At 41.9% G+C, this 20,000-nt stretch overlaps 2 protein-coding genes across 2 annotated transcripts in view; both read right to left on the reverse strand.

Moving 5' to 3' along the window:
* TBR1 (T-box brain transcription factor 1) overlaps positions 1-1,871 on the reverse strand; it is a 10,340-nt gene extending 8,469 nt beyond the window's left edge. The window contains exon 1 of the mRNA XM_073647061.1: positions 975-1,871. Coding sequence (XP_073503162.1) covers positions 975-1,666 — 692 coding nt within the window. The 5' untranslated portion in view covers positions 1,667-1,871. The remainder of the gene's footprint in view (positions 1-974) is intronic.
* A 14,554-nt stretch (positions 1,872-16,425) lies between these two features.
* PSMD14 (proteasome 26S subunit, non-ATPase 14) overlaps positions 16,426-20,000 on the reverse strand; it is a 92,477-nt gene continuing 88,902 nt past the window's right edge. Inside the window, exons 10-11 of the mRNA XM_073647062.1 lie at positions 19,353-19,415; positions 16,426-17,060 (exon numbers count right to left, since the gene is read on the reverse strand). Of these exons, the coding sequence (XP_073503163.1) occupies positions 16,962-17,060; positions 19,353-19,415 (162 nt within the window). The 3' untranslated portion in view covers positions 16,426-16,961. The remainder of the gene's footprint in view (positions 17,061-19,352; positions 19,416-20,000) is intronic.

Consider the following 20,000-nt stretch of genomic DNA (forward strand, 5'->3'; position numbering starts at 1 on the left):
CTTTAATAAAGTAACTGAAATATAATAATACAAATAGTAATAATATTTTGTATATTTTACTATTGCAGCATAATATAATAACAAGTAAATATATTAACTTTTTTCAAATTACTTTTTACTGTTTACATACAAAACCTAAGATACAAACAAAATGAGCATATACCCTGCTGTAAGTAAGTTTGTAAACAGAATTAGTACATATAAATATCAGGGTACTTAGTAAACACTGTTTTACTATTTATATAAAAAGGTGGACAGGTAAAGATGTATATGTATTGTAAATAAAGTAATATAAAAAAAAGTGAATGAAAAAGGGGAAATTGGATAGGTCAAGCCAAATGGGTACATTTTAAAAGTAGTAATTGTAGTCCTGTTTATTTATGGGGAAAAAAACAATAACAATACAAATGTTGAATAATGAAAATAAAAACATAAAATATAAAAAAATATATAATACAAAAGTATATAAAGCAAATAGATTAATATATGTACATAATAATATAGGTGTGATAATATATATATATTATTTTTACTTTTATTATTATTATTATTATTATTATTATTATTATAATACAATACTGCCTGTGTCAAAATATTTCAAAAGTTATTTTTTCATGTCTAGATGTATGATAGGTATTGTTGTATATTAGTAATGCTACTATTGAAAAAATAAATGACAATAGTAATAATAACAAGAATAAATAAATAATAATAATCATGACAATAATAACAGTGATAACAATAATGATAATAATATTAATAGTGATGATGATAATAATAGTGATAATAATAATGCTGATAATAATGCTAATAATAATAGTGATGATAATAATAATGATAATAATAATAGTGATGATAATAATAATAATAATAGTGATAATAATTATAGTAGTGGTGGTAGCAGCAGCAGCCAGCAGAGCAGTAGCTGCAGGCACAGCCGGCCTCATAGCAGTGCTGGCCGGCATGGTACCCACCTGCCCTGCTTGGTGATGATCATTTCGGTCTGGTGCCGGTGGAACTTGAGCCACAGCGGTCTGTTGCACAGGTAGACCTGCGCTTTGCCCGGGACCAATGCCGGCTGCGCGGCGGAGAACTGGTAGAAAGGGGCCGCCTGGTAGGAGTGCCCGTACTGCTGGGTGTAGGGGTATCCGCTGCCAGGGTATCCGCTGCCCGGGGAGGAATTGCCCAGGAGGCTGTTGTAGGCTCCATTGGTGATGACAGGGTGGTGAGCCATGTAGCGGCTGGGGCTCCCGATGGAGAAGGCTGGGTGAGCCGGTCCATGCTGACTTGGGTAAGGGAACATAGTAGTTGGAGCTGCAGAAGACTGGGACTGACTGGACTGAGGGAGGAGATAGCGATCTGCTGCAGATCCATCGAAATTATGACGAATCTCAGAGACCCCATCCAAGACAGGAGACAGCTTACTCCTCTGTCCATCCCCTGGTGCCTCCTTGGAGTCAGGGAAATTGTCTGGATCTGACTGATTCGTCATCCCCCTGGTAGTTTTTTTCAGAGGTGAACTTCTCTCCAGGTTGTCAGAAGTGGAGATAATGGGATGTTCATGCAAAGCAAGATCTGAGGCTCCTGGATGGGGGTAACTGCTGTTCACACTCAGGAATTTCTTGGAGAGCATCATAGAGGGAGAGATGCAATGATCCAACTGCATAGCTAGCACCACACTAACCCCTCAGCCCTTACACAGGGAGCACCCATCCAGGGGAACAATTAATGCCTCCTAGTCTCCAACCCTTGGTTGCAGCCTCTCACATCTACTTTTTCTGGGGGCTCACAGATTGGCCAATTGACTCCATGGAGCAGTAAGACAACATTATGATCCTGCTGCATGGAGAACTGATGAAACAGCCCCTGCCATTGGTTAACTGCTGACAGTAATTTAATTAGATAGGCATTAATTAGGATAATCACCTGGCTCCTGGATGGCAAATTGAGGGGAACAGTTTATGATTGTGAGGAGGTGTCTTGTGTTTGTCTGTGCACTTGAAGAAGGATCTCATCACCTTTTGGCTGCAGAAGCTGTGAAGGACTGCAAAGAACTGTCTTAGTGGGGCACTGCCTCTTCATTTTCTGTAGGGAGGGGGCTTTATTATGGTGGAACTTGTTAGTTGCAAATTGTTCCACCTTTTCCAGTGCTGTCACAATGGTCAGTGATAGGACATTGAATCTTTTTTTAGGATCTTAGTATAGAAGCATCTTTTATTTCTCAGTTGCAATTGTTTCTGCTGCTGCTTCTTCTTCCTTCTCCTAAGCAAGTGAATTAAAAAAAAAAAAAAAACAACTATCTAGCATCTGCTGGGGCTGTGTGATCTCAAGCGAGAGAGGGAATATTCAGTCCTTGGATAGGATCTGAAATAATTATAAGCTGCTGACTTGAAGTGACTTGATGCATTTGTAGTGATGTTTATGACATCTCTGATAAATAAATATTTCATCTGTGTCCCTAATGCAGGAGGAGAGAAAAACTCAGACCTGTGTGAGCTTTAAATTGGAGGAAACTGAGGTCTTTGTTCCATCAGGGTATAACAACAACGTCCTCCATATATATAGAGGAACTCTGCTAGACCAGACCCAGACCCCACAGACACAATCTGCACCACAAGTGGAAGCAAAATCATATTGTTAGTGGAATTTATTTATCATTTTTGAAAATTAAAAATTGTTGCAGGAAATTATTTTGTTGTTTCCCTCTATTTTGGTCAGGAGGATATAGGACACAGTACAAAATAAAACAACTATCCTGAGCATGTCCCTTGCAAGTTGAGGCTCCATCTCTTTTTAAGGGCTATTTCACCTGACCGCATGTTCTGTTCCAGTGCAGTCCACGGGAAAAAACACGAAAGTACTCGGACCAATGTTATTCAATGGGGCGGTGCAGACGAGAATTTTTTCACTGACTTAATCTGCATGTGAAAAAAATCGCAGCATGCGCTAGTTTCTTTCCGTAAATCTAATGGCACTCATCCATTCAAGCCTATGGGTGCGTAAAAAAAAAAATCGGATGCCAAACAGAGCCACAGTGTAGCATCTGATTTTTATGGATACGTTGTAAAATTGTAAATGGTCCTGTAAATAATTTAAAAATAGGATTGCACGCGGATGACAAGTGAGAAAAAAAATCGTCCGACACTGGATGAAACGCTGAATGTTTTTTAATACACTTGTGTGAACCTACCCTTACTGTAATAAAAAGCAGCTGTCAACAATCTTGATGACTGTTTCAGTAATTATATATATACTGTACATATGAATTTATGTTCTCGGTTCTTTATGCATGGCTAAACGACAGAATGGCTGCACCCATCTGTAGCAAATTTTCCAAAAGCCACGAGATTCAGCTCTTTAGGACGTAATGTTCTCGAGTAATTCACCAAAAAACGCCAGAATTACTTTTCTTTAGTCGCTGCAACATTGCAATAAAATGCAATAACGGGCGATCAAAACATTTTATTTATTCCAAAATGGTATCAATAAAAACGTCAGCTCAGTGTACAAAAAATAAGTCTTCACCCAGCTCTAGATCCCGAAAAATGGAGACGCTACGAGTCTTGGAAAATGGCGTTTGTTTTTTTTTTACAAACTTTGAATTTTTCTTTCACCACTTAAATAAAAAGAACCTATACATGTTTGGTATCTGCGAACTCGTAATGACCTGGAGAATCATAATGGCAGGTCAGTTTTAGCTTTTAGTGAACATGGCAAAAAGAAACTCAGAAATCAATTGTGGAATTGCACTTTTTTTACCGTTTCACCGCAGTTGGAATTTTCTTTCCGGTTGTACTGTACACTGTATGGCAAAATCAATGGTGTCGTTCAAAAGTACAACTCCTCTCACAAAAAAATCAAGCTCTCACACGGCCATATTGACGGAAAAATAAAAACGTTATGGATCTGAGAAGAAGGGGAGCAAAAAATGAAAACTCAAAAACGGAAAATCCAAAGGCCGTGAAGGGGTTAATAATATCAGTAGCAAAGTTTTTAACCACACAGACAAACAGCAAACAGTTAAACCAAATAGACCTGTGCAAAGCTGGGTAATTCTACTAGTTCCCTATATAATAGCAGATCTGGGGCAGCTTTGTGTTGGATAATGAATTGTCTTTCTGTTCCATTGATTCTCTTGAATGGTGCCGAGATGCAATACCAGAACCGGTCTTTGGAGAAGAGTGGCGCTGTTTTTTTTTGGGGGGGGGGGGGAGTAGACACAATTTTGTAATCTCAATCAAGCCCTTTAAAGTAAAAAATCAACCAAATCTGATTTCCTTCAGAGGGCATAGTGCCATAGGTAGGAGGATGTTAGTGGAATTATTGAGCTTGATCCGCTACGGTTTTCACAATTCTAGAGCACCCAATCCACTTACCACAATACTGGAATTGTCTGACACAACATTTACCTAAAGGGATGTAGCTGGAATATAATTTGTTAAAACATGGCGGCCCAAGACGGTCAAAATTGTCCATTGGCTTTTACCTTGTCTATGACCGGCTGTAGAAGGTGTCAGAAATTTCCATAGAGCATTACATTTTATGGTGAAACTTATTAGGAATAATTTCATGGCTTTCACCAATATTAGTGAAAAATTTTTTTTTCTTCAAAGAAAACCCTTAGCCAATTGACTCTTCTAGCCATAATCAGTGGGAAATGATGACCATGGCACAATGGAGTACTATTTAATAGACTGATCAAGTATTGAGCTATTGGAGGTTCTGTGGTCACCAGGAGTGGATTTATTAGCCTAAGGATCCATAACTGCAGAGAATAAATGTTTACAAATAATGTCCTGGAGATCAATGATTAAAGGAAATGATCTGATATTATTTTCCTCAGGTTTTTTATTTATAGAATTATTTTTCTAGGACCATCCACATGATAAATGCTGATATATACCAGTTTGCACGTATAATCTGCTGACCTTTCCTGCTTTCTGCAGCTCACTTGTCAGTTTTACTGTGTAGACCGGGACAGAATGAGAATGTCATTATTGTATTGATAAGCTAATGACACTTTGGATTGTGGAAAACAAAGAATGACATTTTCTTCCTCACTAGAGTGCCTGGTTCTTCAAACACATTATCTCAGGAGTAGCGCCCAACTAGAGCCCCACTTTCTGGAGTACCATGGTATACAGTAGTGTTCAAAATAATAGCAGGGTGTTCAAAAACATGAGTTAAGCACAATCTTTACACTAGTTTTTATTTCCAGCATTGGGAACATTGCAGACTGTTTTCTAATTCAAAACATGAAGAGAAATGTATATAAGTTTTAACTACTTTAAAGAAAATAACAAAAACATGAACGTTGGGCTGTTATAAAAAATAGCAGTGTCTGCATTTGTCTTTACAAACTCACAATATGTTCTCCTTTTTAGGATTTAGCGTTCCTGTTAATCACTAACCTAATATTTAGTTGTATACCCACAGGTTTTTTTTTAGAGCTGTTTCATATCTATGTTGCATAGAGTCAACCAAGTTCTGGCACCTGTCACTTGTTATTCCAGCCCAGGAGGCTTTGACTACATCAGACAATTTTTGTTGCATTTGTTGGCTTTGCCTCAGAAACGGCTTGGCTGGCCGCTCCATAACCTCAATTTTGTTGGACTGGAACCAAGATTTTGCTTGTTTACTGGTGTGTTTAGGGTCTTGTTGAAACACCCATTTCAAGGGCATATCCTCTTTAGTGTAAGGCAACATGACCTCTTCAAGTATTTTAATATATGCAAACTGGTCAATGATCCCTAGTAGGCGGTAAATAGGTCCGGCACCATAGTAAGAAAAACATGCTCATATCATGATGCTTGCTCCACCATGCTTCACTGTCTTCAGAGTGTACTGTGGCTTGAATGCAGAGTTTGGGGGTCGTCTGACGAACTGTCTGTGGCCCTTGGACCCAAAAAGAACAATTTTACTTTCATCAGTCCACAAAATGTTTCTCCATTTTTATTTAGACCAGTTGATGTGTTCTTTGGCAAATTGTATCTGCTTCAGTACATGTCTTTTTTTAACAATGGGACTTTGCGGGGACTTCTTGCTAAGAGATTAGCTTCACACATGTGTCTTCTAACTGTCACAGTACTCACAGGTAACTTGAGACTGTCTTTGATCATCCTGGAGCTGATCATTGGCTGAGCCTTTGCCATTCTTCCATCCATTCGAATGGTAGTCTTCCGGTTTCTTCCACGTCTCTCTGGTTTTGCTTTCCATTTTAAAGCATTGGAGATCATTTTAGCTGAACAGCCGATCATTGTCTGCACTTCTTTATACGTTTTACCATCTCCACTCAACTTTTTTTTATCAAAGTACACTGTTCTTCTGAACAATGTTTCGAACGACCCATATTTCTCAGGCTTTCAAGGAGAAATGCATGTACAACATGTGCTGGCTTCACCCTTAAATAAGGGCCACCTGATTCACACCTGTTTCTTCACAGAATGATTGACCTCACTGATTGAACTCCACACTGCTATTAGTTTGAACACACCCCGTACAATTAATTATTCAAATACACAGACTCAAGAACATGCAGATCATGAACACTACTGTACTTCCAATATTGACAGCTCCTCAATGTTCCTCCTCCCTGTTGAATCTCCATCCACGTAAAACTGATTGAGTACTCTTCAGTGTCCATCCTCCTTGCTGCTGAATCTCCACCCATATAGCCAGATTGACAGCTCTTCAGTATCTCTCCTCCCTGCTGTGCTGAATTTACATGCACCTAGCCTGATTGACAGCTCTTCAGTGTCCCTCCTCCTCCCTCCTCCTCCCTGCTGCTGTTGAATCTCCACCCATATACAGTTGAAACCAGAAGTTTACATACACTATATAAAAAGACACATATGCATGTTTTTCTCAATATCTGACATGAAATCAGAATAAACCTTTCCCGTTTTAGGTCAATTAGGATTACCATAATTTTTAATATTTGACAAATGCCAGAATAATGAGAGAGAGAGAATGTTTTAAGGCATTTTTATTACTTACTGCAAAGTCAAAAGTTTACATACACTAAGATTACTATGCCTTTAAACAATTCTGGACTCCCCATATGATGATATCATGTGTTTTGAAGCTTCTGATAGTTTTTTTTGGCAACATCTGAGTTAATTAGAGACACACCTGTGGATGTATTTTAATGCACACCTGAAACACACTGCTTCTTTGTGTAGCATCATGGGAAAGTCTAAAGAAATCTGCAGCCAAGATATCAGGAAGAGAATTGTGAACTTGCACAAGTCTGACTCATCATTGGGTACAATTTCAAGATACCTGAAGGAGCCTCGTTGATCTGTACAAACAATTATACGCAAGTACAAATAAGATGCGAATATCCAGCCATCATACCGCTCAGGAAGGAGATGGGTTCTGTGTCCCAGAGATGAACGTGCTTTGGTCCAATATGTGCATCTCAACCCAAGGACAAAAGCAAAAGACCTTGTGAAGATGATGGCGAAAGCTGGTAAGATTGTGTCAATATTGACAGTGAAAGGAATACTGTATCAACATAGGCTGAAAGGCCACTCTGCCAGGAAGAAGCCATTTCTCCAAAAGAAACATAAAAAAGCCAGATTAATGTTTGTAAATGCACACAGGAACAAAGACTTTAATTTTTGGAGACATGTCCTGTGGTCTGATGAAACTAAAATTGAACTTTTTGGCCATAATGACCATTGTTACGTTTGGAGGAAAAAGGGAGAAGCTTGAAAGCCTAAGAACACCATCCCAACTGTGAAACATGGGGGTGGCAGCATCATATTGTGCGGTTGTTTTGCTGCAGGAGGGACTGGTGTACTTCACAAAATAGATGGCATCATGAGAAGAGAAGATTATGTAGCAATACTAAAGCAACATCTCAAGACATCAGCCAGGAAGTTAAAGCTTGGGCGGAAATGGGTCTTCCAAATGGACAATGACCCGAAGCATACTGCCAAAATGGTAACAAAGTGGCTTAAGGATAACAAAGTCAATGTTTTGGAGTGGCCATCACAAAGCCCTGATCTTAATCCTTTAGATAATTTATGGGCAAATCTGAAAAGGCAGGTGCGAGTAAGGCGACCTACAGACCTGGATCAGTTACACCAGTTTTGTCAGGAGGAATGGGCCCAAATTCCGACCAACTGTGAGAAGCTTGTGGAAGGATATCCGAAAAGTTTGACCCAAGTCATTCAGTTTAAGGGCAATGGTGCCAAATACTAATGAAATGTATGGAAACTTTTGACTTTGCAGTGTTTGTAAACTTCTGGTTTCAACTGTAGCTTGATTGACTGCTCTCCAGTGTCTCTCCTCCCTCATGCTGAATCTCCACCCATCTAACCTGCAACTGCTGAGATCTCAAGCTGCAGCTGTTAGTCAGGTTTGGTTGGCAGAGATTGGATAAACTTGTACTCATAAGTGCTTTCATTCTTTAGCTGGACTCATACAATACTGATTTCTATATCACAATTATACAACAGTTTTAAAGGTTTACTATTTAACAATGATAGGATTTTTTAAATCACTTGAATGGTTTATGATGCCCCGTCACACTATGGTGCTCTAGGCAGGCGGCTATTTTGTTTATCTGAAAGATACATAACTGTGTAAATAAACTTTCAAAAAACTTTTCTCAATTTAATATGGTCCAAGATGTCTTCCCCTTTAACTTATTACTAGACACACGATAGGAGTTTTAGATCCGTTGCACATTTTATGTGTTGTTAATTACAAATAAAATGAATAATTTATCTTTTTTTTTTTAAGCTGCATGTAAGTTATAATAACCGGCACTAATACTCATCACAATGATAGAAATGCAATAGGGACCCTGACGGGGAGGAGTCAGTACAATTAACGAAGTGTAAATTAGGTAGAAAACATATTTGCCTCGGGGAGCAGAGAGAAGATGTATTTGATGCCAAAGAAACTAAATTCTATGCAGTGCGCTTTTTATGGAAAGGAAAGCAATGCAATTACTGCTACGAGTGGAGGAAAAAAACAGTAATTCATGGAAATATGACCACAGTCATTGTATTATATAATCAATATATGTTACATAGACAGTCCTGGATCTGTGGCAGTAGAGTTTTGGATTAATTAAAAGGGAGATTAACTGCATTTTTATATAATAACTATTTTAAATCACAGTGTCAACCTAGAGTGTAATTATAGGGGGTGCAGACATCGCGGTTGTACCCATTTCTGACCCCTATGCCATGGAAGAGGAGTCCGGCATTAAAAAGGGGCTTGTAATAGGACGTGCACACAGATCTTGCAAAGGATAGTGATGTTGCGGCTCTTCTAGAAGCCCTGTAAATCCTGCGACACTGGGATATTCCATCTCCTGTGCTCCTCAATGTCATGACTTTTTTGGTAGTATCCTTCTTGGAGTTAGGATTTTTTTTGCCCTCCATAACAACTTGGAATTGCCCAAAATGCTTGGCAGATTCACGGCACTAGGGCTCATTCACAAGTCACGTATGAGAAAAACTTTTATCACCGATTTCGGTCAGCGTTTCATCAGAGTTTAGTCAGAGTTTTATCAGGCTTTTCTCGTATATCGGTATTCAAAAAAAAAAGTTTCTCCACCTTCTGCTATCTGTGAAAATCAGACTGCACTCACATGGCATCAGAGGGCGGTCCGATTTTTTCACAGACCCATAGACTTGCATAACCGATTTGGTTCCCACGCTTGGATCACTATCGGACATGTCTCTGCAATTTTGCGTGGACTCTCAGACATGAGAACGACCCTATTCACTGTTATAGGTACGAGTGCTATCCATGAAAAACCTGGACAGCAAACTTACGTAAAAAATGGACATCTGTATGAGCCCTTAGGCCACATTCATACAACCGTGAAACACCGCCTGTATACAGAATAACAGCGGGTCTCCCAACCTGAACTAAACAGCTTTATAGACATATATGAGACTATTGCGTTAAGGTCGGAAGAGCTGAGGCCAGTCCGTACATGAACCCGATTAGACTTTATTCTAAAGTTCGGGTACCAGAACTTGAATCAGAACCTGAACCCCATTGAAAACAATGGGGACCCGAAGTTTTAAGCTAGAAAATTCTCTCTCACTCCCCACCCCACCCGTCATCTCACGAATCACCCCCCACCTTTCTCTTACCCACCGTGACCCCTCTACAGAGTCGTTGGCAATGTGGGAGAAAAGAATATTTGTTTGGAAAGGTTCAAACCACATCTGTGCCCTGTTTTATGATTCTGGCAGGGGCTTCTGTCTGAATCCTCCAAAAAACAAGCTTTAGGCTGAGTTCACACGATGCGTATTTAATGCGTTTCCGCGGCGGTTTTGCAGTTGTGTAAACGCCGCGGAAACGCATTAAAAACGCATGGTAGAAGGGCAGCAATGTTCCCCAATTGAAATCCGCATGTGCTGTGCCCATGATGCGGATTTTTCCGCAGCGTAAACGCTGAAATAAAAATCCGCAACATGTCAATTAATTTTGCGTAAACGCGGCGTTTTCGCCGCCATTGACTTGCATTAGAACGCGCCAATTCCGCAAGACTGCATCTGTACTTGCGTTATTGGCGCGTTCTAATGTGCGGATGGTACCCGAGTGTGGAGAAGAGGAGAGTCTCATCCACACCCAGGTACCATTAAAAAAGCTGTAAAACAAGAATAAAATAAAAAAATATATATATACTTACCATCTGTCGGCCCGCGCTCCGCTCCTGCTTGGTTCCCGGCACTTGCAGTGAGTTGAAGGACCTGCGCTGACGTCAGAGTTATGTGACGGGTCACGTGACGCTGACGTCGGCAGGTCTTTCAATTCAAAGTTGCCGGGAGAACGGAGAGGAAAGCAGGACAGCGCGGGCCATCGGAGGTAAGTATATACACTCTCTCGGGTCACACTATATAAATCCATGCTGTTTGCATGGATTTATATAGTGTGACCTAGTTGTCAAGCACTTTCCAGGTGATGCTAAAATCGCCTGGAAAGCGCTCGTCAATCCACATGCGGAAACGCATGTGAATCAGCATGTGGATCCGCATGTATTCTGCAGGAAAAACGCATTCACAATCTGCATGCGTTTTTTCTGCCAGGGAGATGCAGAAATGATGCAGAAATTTTCTGCTTCATTTCTGCATCGTGTGCACATACCCTTAGAGTTGACACCTCTGTAAACAAGTTCAAACAGAGTCCAAAATTTCATGTTGTAAATGAAGGAAATGGCTCCATTAGAATAATTTTGGAATCCTGTTTTTTTTATTTTGAGAATTCAGGTAGAATCTCCTAACCAAGTCATATGATTGCGTCACTCCAACAACGTCCCTCAAGTGTGATTGCTGGGAGACCCACAGGCTGGGACCTCTACTGATCACTAGGAGATCTAGTAGGGGTTGCTATCAAACATTTTTCACCTATCATGTTAATAGCCGATAAACAATTTGTGGAAAAATAAACCTTTAAAAATAGGACCTTTCACTGGATTATTTAATCTAAAGCGGAGTTCCTCATCCTATTGTCAGTGCTCCACTGATTCTGGAACAGTTTTTCTTTTTTCTCAGACCACTCTGTGTGACGACACTGCATTTATTCTTAAGTATGTGCCCAGGAACATGAGCTGTTGTTCATGAGTCTGAATGTTGACTCTTGTTGTAGGTTAAATTGATGTTTGTTGATTTGTTGAATAGTTGTTGACTACCTATTGTATCAGTCCTTGTAGCTTATTGTTCTGCTAACCGTGAGGGACAAAGGCGCAAGTTAATTGAACAATCGATGTTTGTTAATACCTGCTGACTACTTATAGTATCAGTCCATGCAGCTTGTTGTTCTGCAAACATTGAAGGACAAAATATGCAGGTTAATTGAACACTCGAACAATGAGAGATAATCTCCTCCCACCTACCCCCCAAACCTGTGGATAATGCCCTGAAGGACAGCGGTGGGTATAAAAAGGGATCTCTCTCCTTCTACAAAGAGGCTCTAGAGAACAGCAGCCAAGGCACCATGGCTACACCCAGAGGAATACAGATTTGATCCACTGCCCATCACTGAACCCATGGAGACGTTTGGAGAACTCAGGTTTAGACAATCAGGTCACCTGGCCACACACCTCAATGGACTCTGTCAGCTTCCTAAGTTTGCCGCTACCTTTTCTCTGGATGCCTGACAAAAGCGGGGTGCCACTGGTTGGGAGTAATTGGCCCTGAAAGCCCCGAAGTCACAGATGTTCTAATTCCCGGCAAGCCAGTGGAAGGGTGAGACTCTGTCATTTGCACCATCTTATGTACTTGCTGGGACTGTACTATAGAGGTGCTTCTCACTAAATTAGAATATCATCAAAAATTTAATTTATTTCAGTTCTTCAATACAAAAAGTGAAACTCATATATTATATAGAGTCATTACCAACAGAGTGATCTATTTCAAGTGTTTATTTCTGTTAATGATTATAGATTATAGCCTATGAAAACACAAAAGTCATTATCTCAGTAAATTAGAATAATTAACAAAAAACACCTGCAAAGGCTTCCTAAGCGTTTAAAAAGGTCCCTTAGTCTGTTTCAGTAGGCACCACAATCATGGGGAAGACTGTTGACTTGACAGATGTCCAAAAGGCATCATTGACACACTCCACAAGGAGGTTAAGCCACAAAAGGTCATTGCTAAAGAAGCTGCCTGCTCACAGAGTGCTGTATCCAAAGCATGTTAATGGAAAGTTGAGTGGAAGGAAAAAGTGTGGTAGAAAAAGGTGCACAAGCAACCGGGATAACCACAGCCTTGAAAGGATTGTTAAGAAAAGGCCATTCAAAAATTTGGGGGAGATTCACAAGGAGTGGACTGCTGCTGGAGTCATTGCTTCAAGGGTCACCACACACAGATGTATCCAGGACATGGGCTACAAGTGTCGCATTCCTTGTGTCAAGCCACTCATGACCAATAGACAACGCCAGATGGTTTGGGGAGCCATGTCATCTGCTGGTGTAGGTCCACTGTGTTTTATCAAGACCAAAGTCAGCGCAGCCGTCTACCAGAACATTTTAGAGCTCTTCATGCTTCCCTCTGCCGACAAGCTTTTTGGAGATGGAAATGTCATTCTCCAGCAGGACTTGGCCCCTGTCCACACGGCCAAAAGTACCAATACCTGGTTTACACACAACAGTATCACTGTGCTTGATTGGGAGCAAACTCGCCTGACCTTAACCCCATAGAGAATCTATTATAGAGAATCTATGGGGTATTGTCAAGAGGAAGATGAGAGACACCAGATCCAACAATGCAGACGAGCTGAAGGCTGCTATCAAAGCAACCTGGGCTTCCATAACACCTCAGCAGTGCCACAGGCTGATCGCCTCCATGCCACATTGCCGCATTGATGCAGGAATTGATACAAAAGGAGCCCGACCAAGTATTGAGGGCATTTACTGAACATACATTTCAGTAGGACAACATTTCGGATTTTAAAAACATTTTTCAAGCTGTTATAAAGTATTCTAATTTACTGAGATAATGACTTTGTGTTTTCATTGGCTGTAAGCCATAATCATCAACATTAACAGAAATAAACACTTGAAATAGATCACTCTGTATATAAATATAGGAGTTTCACTTTTTGCATTGAAGAACTGAAACAAATTAACTTTTTGAGGATATTCTAATTTTGTGAGAAGCACTTGTATGTTATTGACTATTGGTGATCCAATAAAGTATCACCCTATTGCGTTACACAACACAGGGTGAGGGTAAGTAGTATGTTTACGGGAAACGAGTACAAGCGTTCAGCGGGATGAGCCCTGGTCCATACGGTCTTTCTAAAGACAACCAGCCCAGCGGACGAGAGCACTCACTGACCCTCGTGTCTCCACACTTTCTGGCAGCAGTAGGATACTCCTCAGCCCGGCTGAAAGAGGGGAGCTGCAGGGGACTGGTGTTCGTAGATGTCCAAGGAGGCAGATAGACAACAGTCCCAGCAGACCACAGGTGATGCATACATAGCAGTTTTCGGATGCCACCATGTCAAACCCCACCAGCTCAGCCTTAAGAGGACCGGAGTGGATATACAGCCTCCACAGGAAACGTCAACTATAGGCGTTGTGCCAGCTTCGACGAGTCAAACACAGGACCACCGACAGTCAGATTTGAACCAGGAATTAGTCCTTTGGGATGCCCAGAATGTCGTGGAGAACGATGAGTTTGACCAAGAGGAATTGATCTGCCTGCCAAATCAAGGATCCAGTGGCAGTCTGAAATCAAATACGCAGTCCCAAGCAGCCCGAATCCAGTTGTTTGTCACATTGGGACCTGGAGTTCCATTGGTACGGGCAGATCAGTACCAAGGAGCTGAAGAATTGTGGTGGAGGCGGTGCCACACTGTTTACCTGTATCTGCTTCCAGGCCGCCACGTGTGGACGTAATAGATAAGAGTTCAGTTCTCGTTGATTGTGTGTGGAGTTTCCTAGGGCAAGCTGAGGACCGGGGGTGAGCTATGAAAGACCCCACAGGAGGCATGGACTCCCTTTCCAGCAAACTCAATACACAGTCCTCGACTCAGGAATTCCCCCATCGGGGAGTTGGCAGGATCTGAAAGATCATGTGAGAGAAGTTGGAGATGTCTGCTATGCTGATGTGCACAAGGATGGAATGGTGATTGAGGAAACTGGATGATACAAAGTTTCATTGTTATGAAGGTGAAACCGCTTACATTCGTGTCTGTGCTGAAAGAAATGCTGACAGACTGTCCCCAACAAGTGGAGGATGATAGTAAGCCTATCATGTCTGGCTAATTAAGAAGGGGGAGAAATGTGAAGACACCACTTTTATTCTTAATTATGCCAGACGCATTGTTCAGTAGGCCCAGGGACATGAGCTATTGTTCATAGGAGTCTGAATGTTGACTCTTGTTGTATGTTGAATTGATGTTTATTGAATGGATGCGGACTACCTATTGTACCAGTCCTTGCAGCTTATTGTTCTGCTATCCTTGAAGGTCAAAGACGCAGGTTAATTGAACAATCGATGTTTGTTAATTTGGTGAATACCTGCTGACTACCTATTGTATCAATCCAATCAGCTTGTTGTTCTGCAAACATTGAAGGACAAAATATGCAGATTAATTGAACACTCGAACAATGAGAGATAATCTCCTCCCACCTACCCCCAAACTTGTGGATAATGGCCTGAAGGACAGCGGTGGGTATAAAAAGGGATCTCTCTCCTTCTACAAAGAGACTCTAGAGAACAGCAGCAAAGGCACCTTGGCTACACCTGGAGAAATACAGATTTGATCCACTGCCCATCACTGCACCCATGGAGAAGTTTGCCTAAGGCTGTGTGCCCACTATGCATTTTTCAAGCGTTTTTGCTGCGGAATTTCCGCAGCGTAAACACTTGCAAAATGCTTGGTAATCCATGCCCCACGATCCCCAATGAAAATCTGCATGTTTTGTGCCCATGCTGCAGAATTTTCATGTCCATTATTTGTGCGTTTCTGCATGCGGATTTGAGGTCCCAATGCATCTGAAAAACGCAAGTCAAATCCGCATGTAAAAACGCTGCAGAAACGCATAAAAAATGCGTGTAAAATCCGCAAGCGTTTTTACTGCCAAGAACATGCAGAAACGCTGCAGAAAATTTCTGCTTCAATTCTGCATCGTGGGCACATACCCTAAACCTGAGTTCTCCAATCAGGTCACCTGGCCACACACCTCAATGGACTCTGTCAGCTTCCTAAGTTTGCCGCTGCCTCCTCTCTGTGGGTGCCCGCCAAAGTCAGGGTGCTAGTGGTTGGGGTAGTTGGCCCTGGAAGCTCTGAAGTCGCAGATGTTCTAACTCTCAATGAGCCAGCGGAAGGGTGAGACCTTCATTTGCACCATCTTATGTACTTGCGGGGATTGGACTATATGTTGTTGACTGTTGGTGATCCAATAAAGTATCACCCCATTGTGTTACCCTCACCCTGCATTGTCTGAGTAGTATTATGCCCACGGGAAAGGAATACGAGCATTCAGTGGGATGAGCCCTGGGTCCATGCGGTGTTTCTAAAGACAGCCAGGCCAAGGACAAAAGCACCCACTGACCCTCGTGTCTCCACTCTGTTCCATAGTTCTGCCCCCCAGAATGGTGCAAATTTTTCTTTCAACTAAGTAGGCGTATACCACAGAACTTTGCTTTTGCTCCTCCAATGCCGGCCAATCAAAACACGGCCACATTCTGGCCTAGTTGGTTGACGAAAAAAATTGCACCATTATTACCCGAGGGGCTTAACTTCAGAACAGAGGGAGCACAGCAGAAAAAGAAAAAAAAAAAAAAAAAAACGGTTCAAAAATCAAAGGAGCAGCTGCAATTGGAAGAGATACTCTGCTTAAATAAAAAAAATCCTTTTAACTTTATTTTACAATAAAACTGGAAAACTTTTAAGCTATGTCTTACAGAAAAATAAAAAAAATAAATAAAAAGGAACTCGAAAGGTGTAAATGTATTTTTATTATGCAGCAACAGTAGCAGCATGGATTTCCCAAATATTAAATGCAGACTTAATACAAGAATGTTTAAAGAACTTTGTAGTCTGTAACGTCCCTGACATTTAGGAATAGAAGTAATTACGCGGGGAGTTGGGGAGGTGTTACTGTGCTGCTCCCAGGTCACCACCAGTGCCAGATGTCCCCATCTGAAGCTGCAGTTCATGTTCTTGGATGTCTTTGAGTAAAGTGAAACTGAGTTGATAACTGGTACAGAACGAGCATTAATTCCAGCGGCTCCGGATGCATGCCTGATTTGTGTCCATAGACCCCCGTGATGTACAGAGGATCTCACCAGAATAGGTTCATTTCATAATAAAAGAGTCAACGTCAAGAAATATATCAAAAACAACCTCAGAAATGAACCTGATTGCAACAGATACAAAGTATTATGAAGGAACGTGACCGTCTCGAAGGCCGACTGCGGTCTCCATACATAAACCACTTAAGCAAAACAAAAGACGCGCGCTCCACGAATCTGCTATTTAAATACGACTGTGTCCAACATGGCTGCTAAACACTGGACGATGTTTGAGGTCATCAGAACATCCACATGTTCCTCCAAGTGACGTTTGGGATCCTGTGAGAGAAGAAAAAAAAAAAATAGTCAACATGGAGTACGCAAAAACAGCATCAAGTTAGCTGCACTTTTACAAATCTTTTGACATGTCAGAAGTTCTGATTCGTAAGTCTCCAAGTGCTGAGCCCCCAGACATTGCTTATAAGAAGAGGCAGAAACTCTTTGCCGAGCGCTGCTCTCCTCAGGGACTGAAGAAGGGCTGCACCATAGAAAGTCTGAGAACCTACAGTAGATGGAGCCAAGTGTTTCTGCTCCTTCATTTTAATGATCCGTGGGGGTTCAAGAACTAGGATCTTCACCAATCCAAACTTAAGGCCCTTAAGACCTGTCAAAAAGTTTTGTGAAAGTATAATTACACTTTAGGAAATGGTGAGGACTATAATGGCAATCAATTTGGGGGCCTTAAAACGTGGTGCCAACAGAAGATAAAGTGGCATGGTTTCCATTGTATGTATCCTATGAGAAAAAGCAGTATTTTCCTGATGTGACAACTAACTATGCTGTGGGCTCAGATCGCTCCCCCCTCCGGCACCCTCTACCCTTTCAGAGCATATACTACATAGTCTAAAGCGTAGAAACTGCAGCATCATACCCCTCCTGTGCCCTCTATCCTCTCACAGCATTCAGTACATAGACTACAGCCAGGTAACTGCAGCATCATACCCCTCCTGTGCCCTCTATCCTCTCACAGCATTCAGTACATAGGCTACAGCCAGGTAACTGCAGCATCATACCCCTCCTGTGCCCTCTATCCTCTCACAGCATTCAGTACATAGACTACAGCCAGGTAACTGCAGCATCATACCCCTCCTGTGCCCTCTATCCTCTCACAGCATTCAGTACATAGGCTACAGCCAGGTAACTGCAGCATCATACCCCTCCTGTGCCCTCTATCCTCTCACAGCATTCAGTACATAGACTACAGCCAGGTAACTGCAGCATCATACCCCTCCTGTGCCCTCTATCCTCTCACAGCATTCAGTACATAGTCTACAGCCAGGTAACTGCAGCATCATACCCCTCCTGTGCCCTCTATCCTCTCACAGCATTCAGTACATAGTCTACAGCCAGGTAACTGCAGCATCATACCCCTCCTGTGCCCTCTATCCTCTCACAGCATTCAGTACATAGTCTACAGCCAGGTAACTGCAGCATCATACCCCTCCTGTGCCCTCTATCCTCTCACAGCATTCAGTACATAGACTACAGCCAGGTAACTGCAGCATCATACCCCTCCTGTGCCCTCTATCCTCTCACAGCATTCAGTACATAGGCTACAGCCAGGTAACTGCAGCATCATACCCCTCCTGTGCCCTCTATCCTCTCACAGCATTCAGTACATAGTCTACAGCCAGGTAACTGCAGCATCATACCCCTCCTGTGCCCTCTATCCTCTCACAGCATTCAGTACATAGTCTACAGCCAGGTAACTGCAGCATCATACCCCTCCTGTGCCCTCTATCCTCTCACAGCATTCAGTACATAGACTACAGCCAGGTAACTGCAGCATCATACCCCTCCTGTGCCCTCTATCCTCTCACAGCATTCAGTACATAGTCTACAGCCAGGTAACTGCAGCATCATACCCCTCCTGTGCCCTCTATCCTCTCACAGCATTCAGTACATAGTCTACAGCCAGGTAACTGCAGCATCATACCCCTCCTGTGCCCTCTATCCTCTCACAGCATTCAGTACATAGGCTACAGCCAGGTAACTGCAGCATCATACCCCTCCTGTGCCCTCTATCCTCTCACAGCATCTAATACATAGGCTACAGCACAAACTGCAAAAATCTCCTTCCCGACCCTCACCCATAACCAAACCGTTTCACTAGGACGGGAAATATTAATAGACTTCTTTATTGATTACAGCATATAAAATCGTTTGGTTGTCAGTGAATAGAAATGTTTATTATTCTGTCTATAATTCTTTACAGATCTGTAGATTGGTATTATTCTGGCAACTCTGTGAGATTTTAATACAACATCAATCGCAGACGGATCGTCCTTACATGCACTGACAGATTGTATCAGGCTGCAGACGTGTGAGAAGGTTTGGGACTTTACAATTTTCACTCTATGAATGTCAATCATTTTTTTCCATTCACTGATAATCAATTCCTGAAAATAACCAGGAACTGAAAGTAAATTAGAAAGGTAGTTAACGCTTCATTGTAGGATTCAAAAGAGACCCCCTAAAATATGGTAACAGGAAAAAAAAAAAAACGACAATGTTATTTCACTGCCACTATTATTCTGATGCTCTTTGAGGTGGAGTAGAGAAGTCACCGACCTGTTTGCCAACATTTTTAATGGCGAGCTGCTCGGGGGTCATCTTATCTTCCTCTTCCACTGCCTGAAAACAAGTGGGGAAAATTATTTGCAAACTTTAATATTCGCATACAGAGCAATGCATAAGTAATAACGGAAGAATGACTGATGTCTGAAAATAAGAGATAATGGGAGATGTGAACTGCAGCAAGGGGCATGCCGGCTTCAAATGGGTCCCTGAGAGGTCACACGGGTCCCTGAGAGGTCACACGCCTTGTGGCAGACAGAGCAACCTTACCGCCCTGTATGATGCTGCACCTACTGCCGCAGACAGGAATTAAATCCAACTACACCAGCGTGGCAGACGCAAAAAAAAGACTCTTGGCATCTGTAAAGTCTATTTGCTTATTCCAAAGGACAAAAGGTGATGTGATCCTAGTCTTAAAAAGGTTGTTTTAGCACTGGCATCCACGGGATATGCCATAAATGCCTAATAGACACGGATCACAACTCCAAAAATGGGATCACCCAAACCATTTGTTCCAACTTGTCAGGCAGTGACAGAAAAGATGGACGCCCATGCTCGGCGCGCCCATACACTCTGACCAGCTGGAAAGTAGGATCAGGGGATGTGGAATAAATGTCTAGTAAATGCAGATGCCAACTAAGA

The sequence above is a fragment of the Phyllobates terribilis genome, unplaced genomic scaffold (genome assembly GCF_046119375.1).
Source record: "Phyllobates terribilis strain yellow unplaced genomic scaffold, ASM4611937v1 Scaffold_9__5_contigs__length_417890890, whole genome shotgun sequence".
Lineage (NCBI taxonomy): Eukaryota > Metazoa > Chordata > Amphibia > Anura > Dendrobatidae > Phyllobates > Phyllobates terribilis.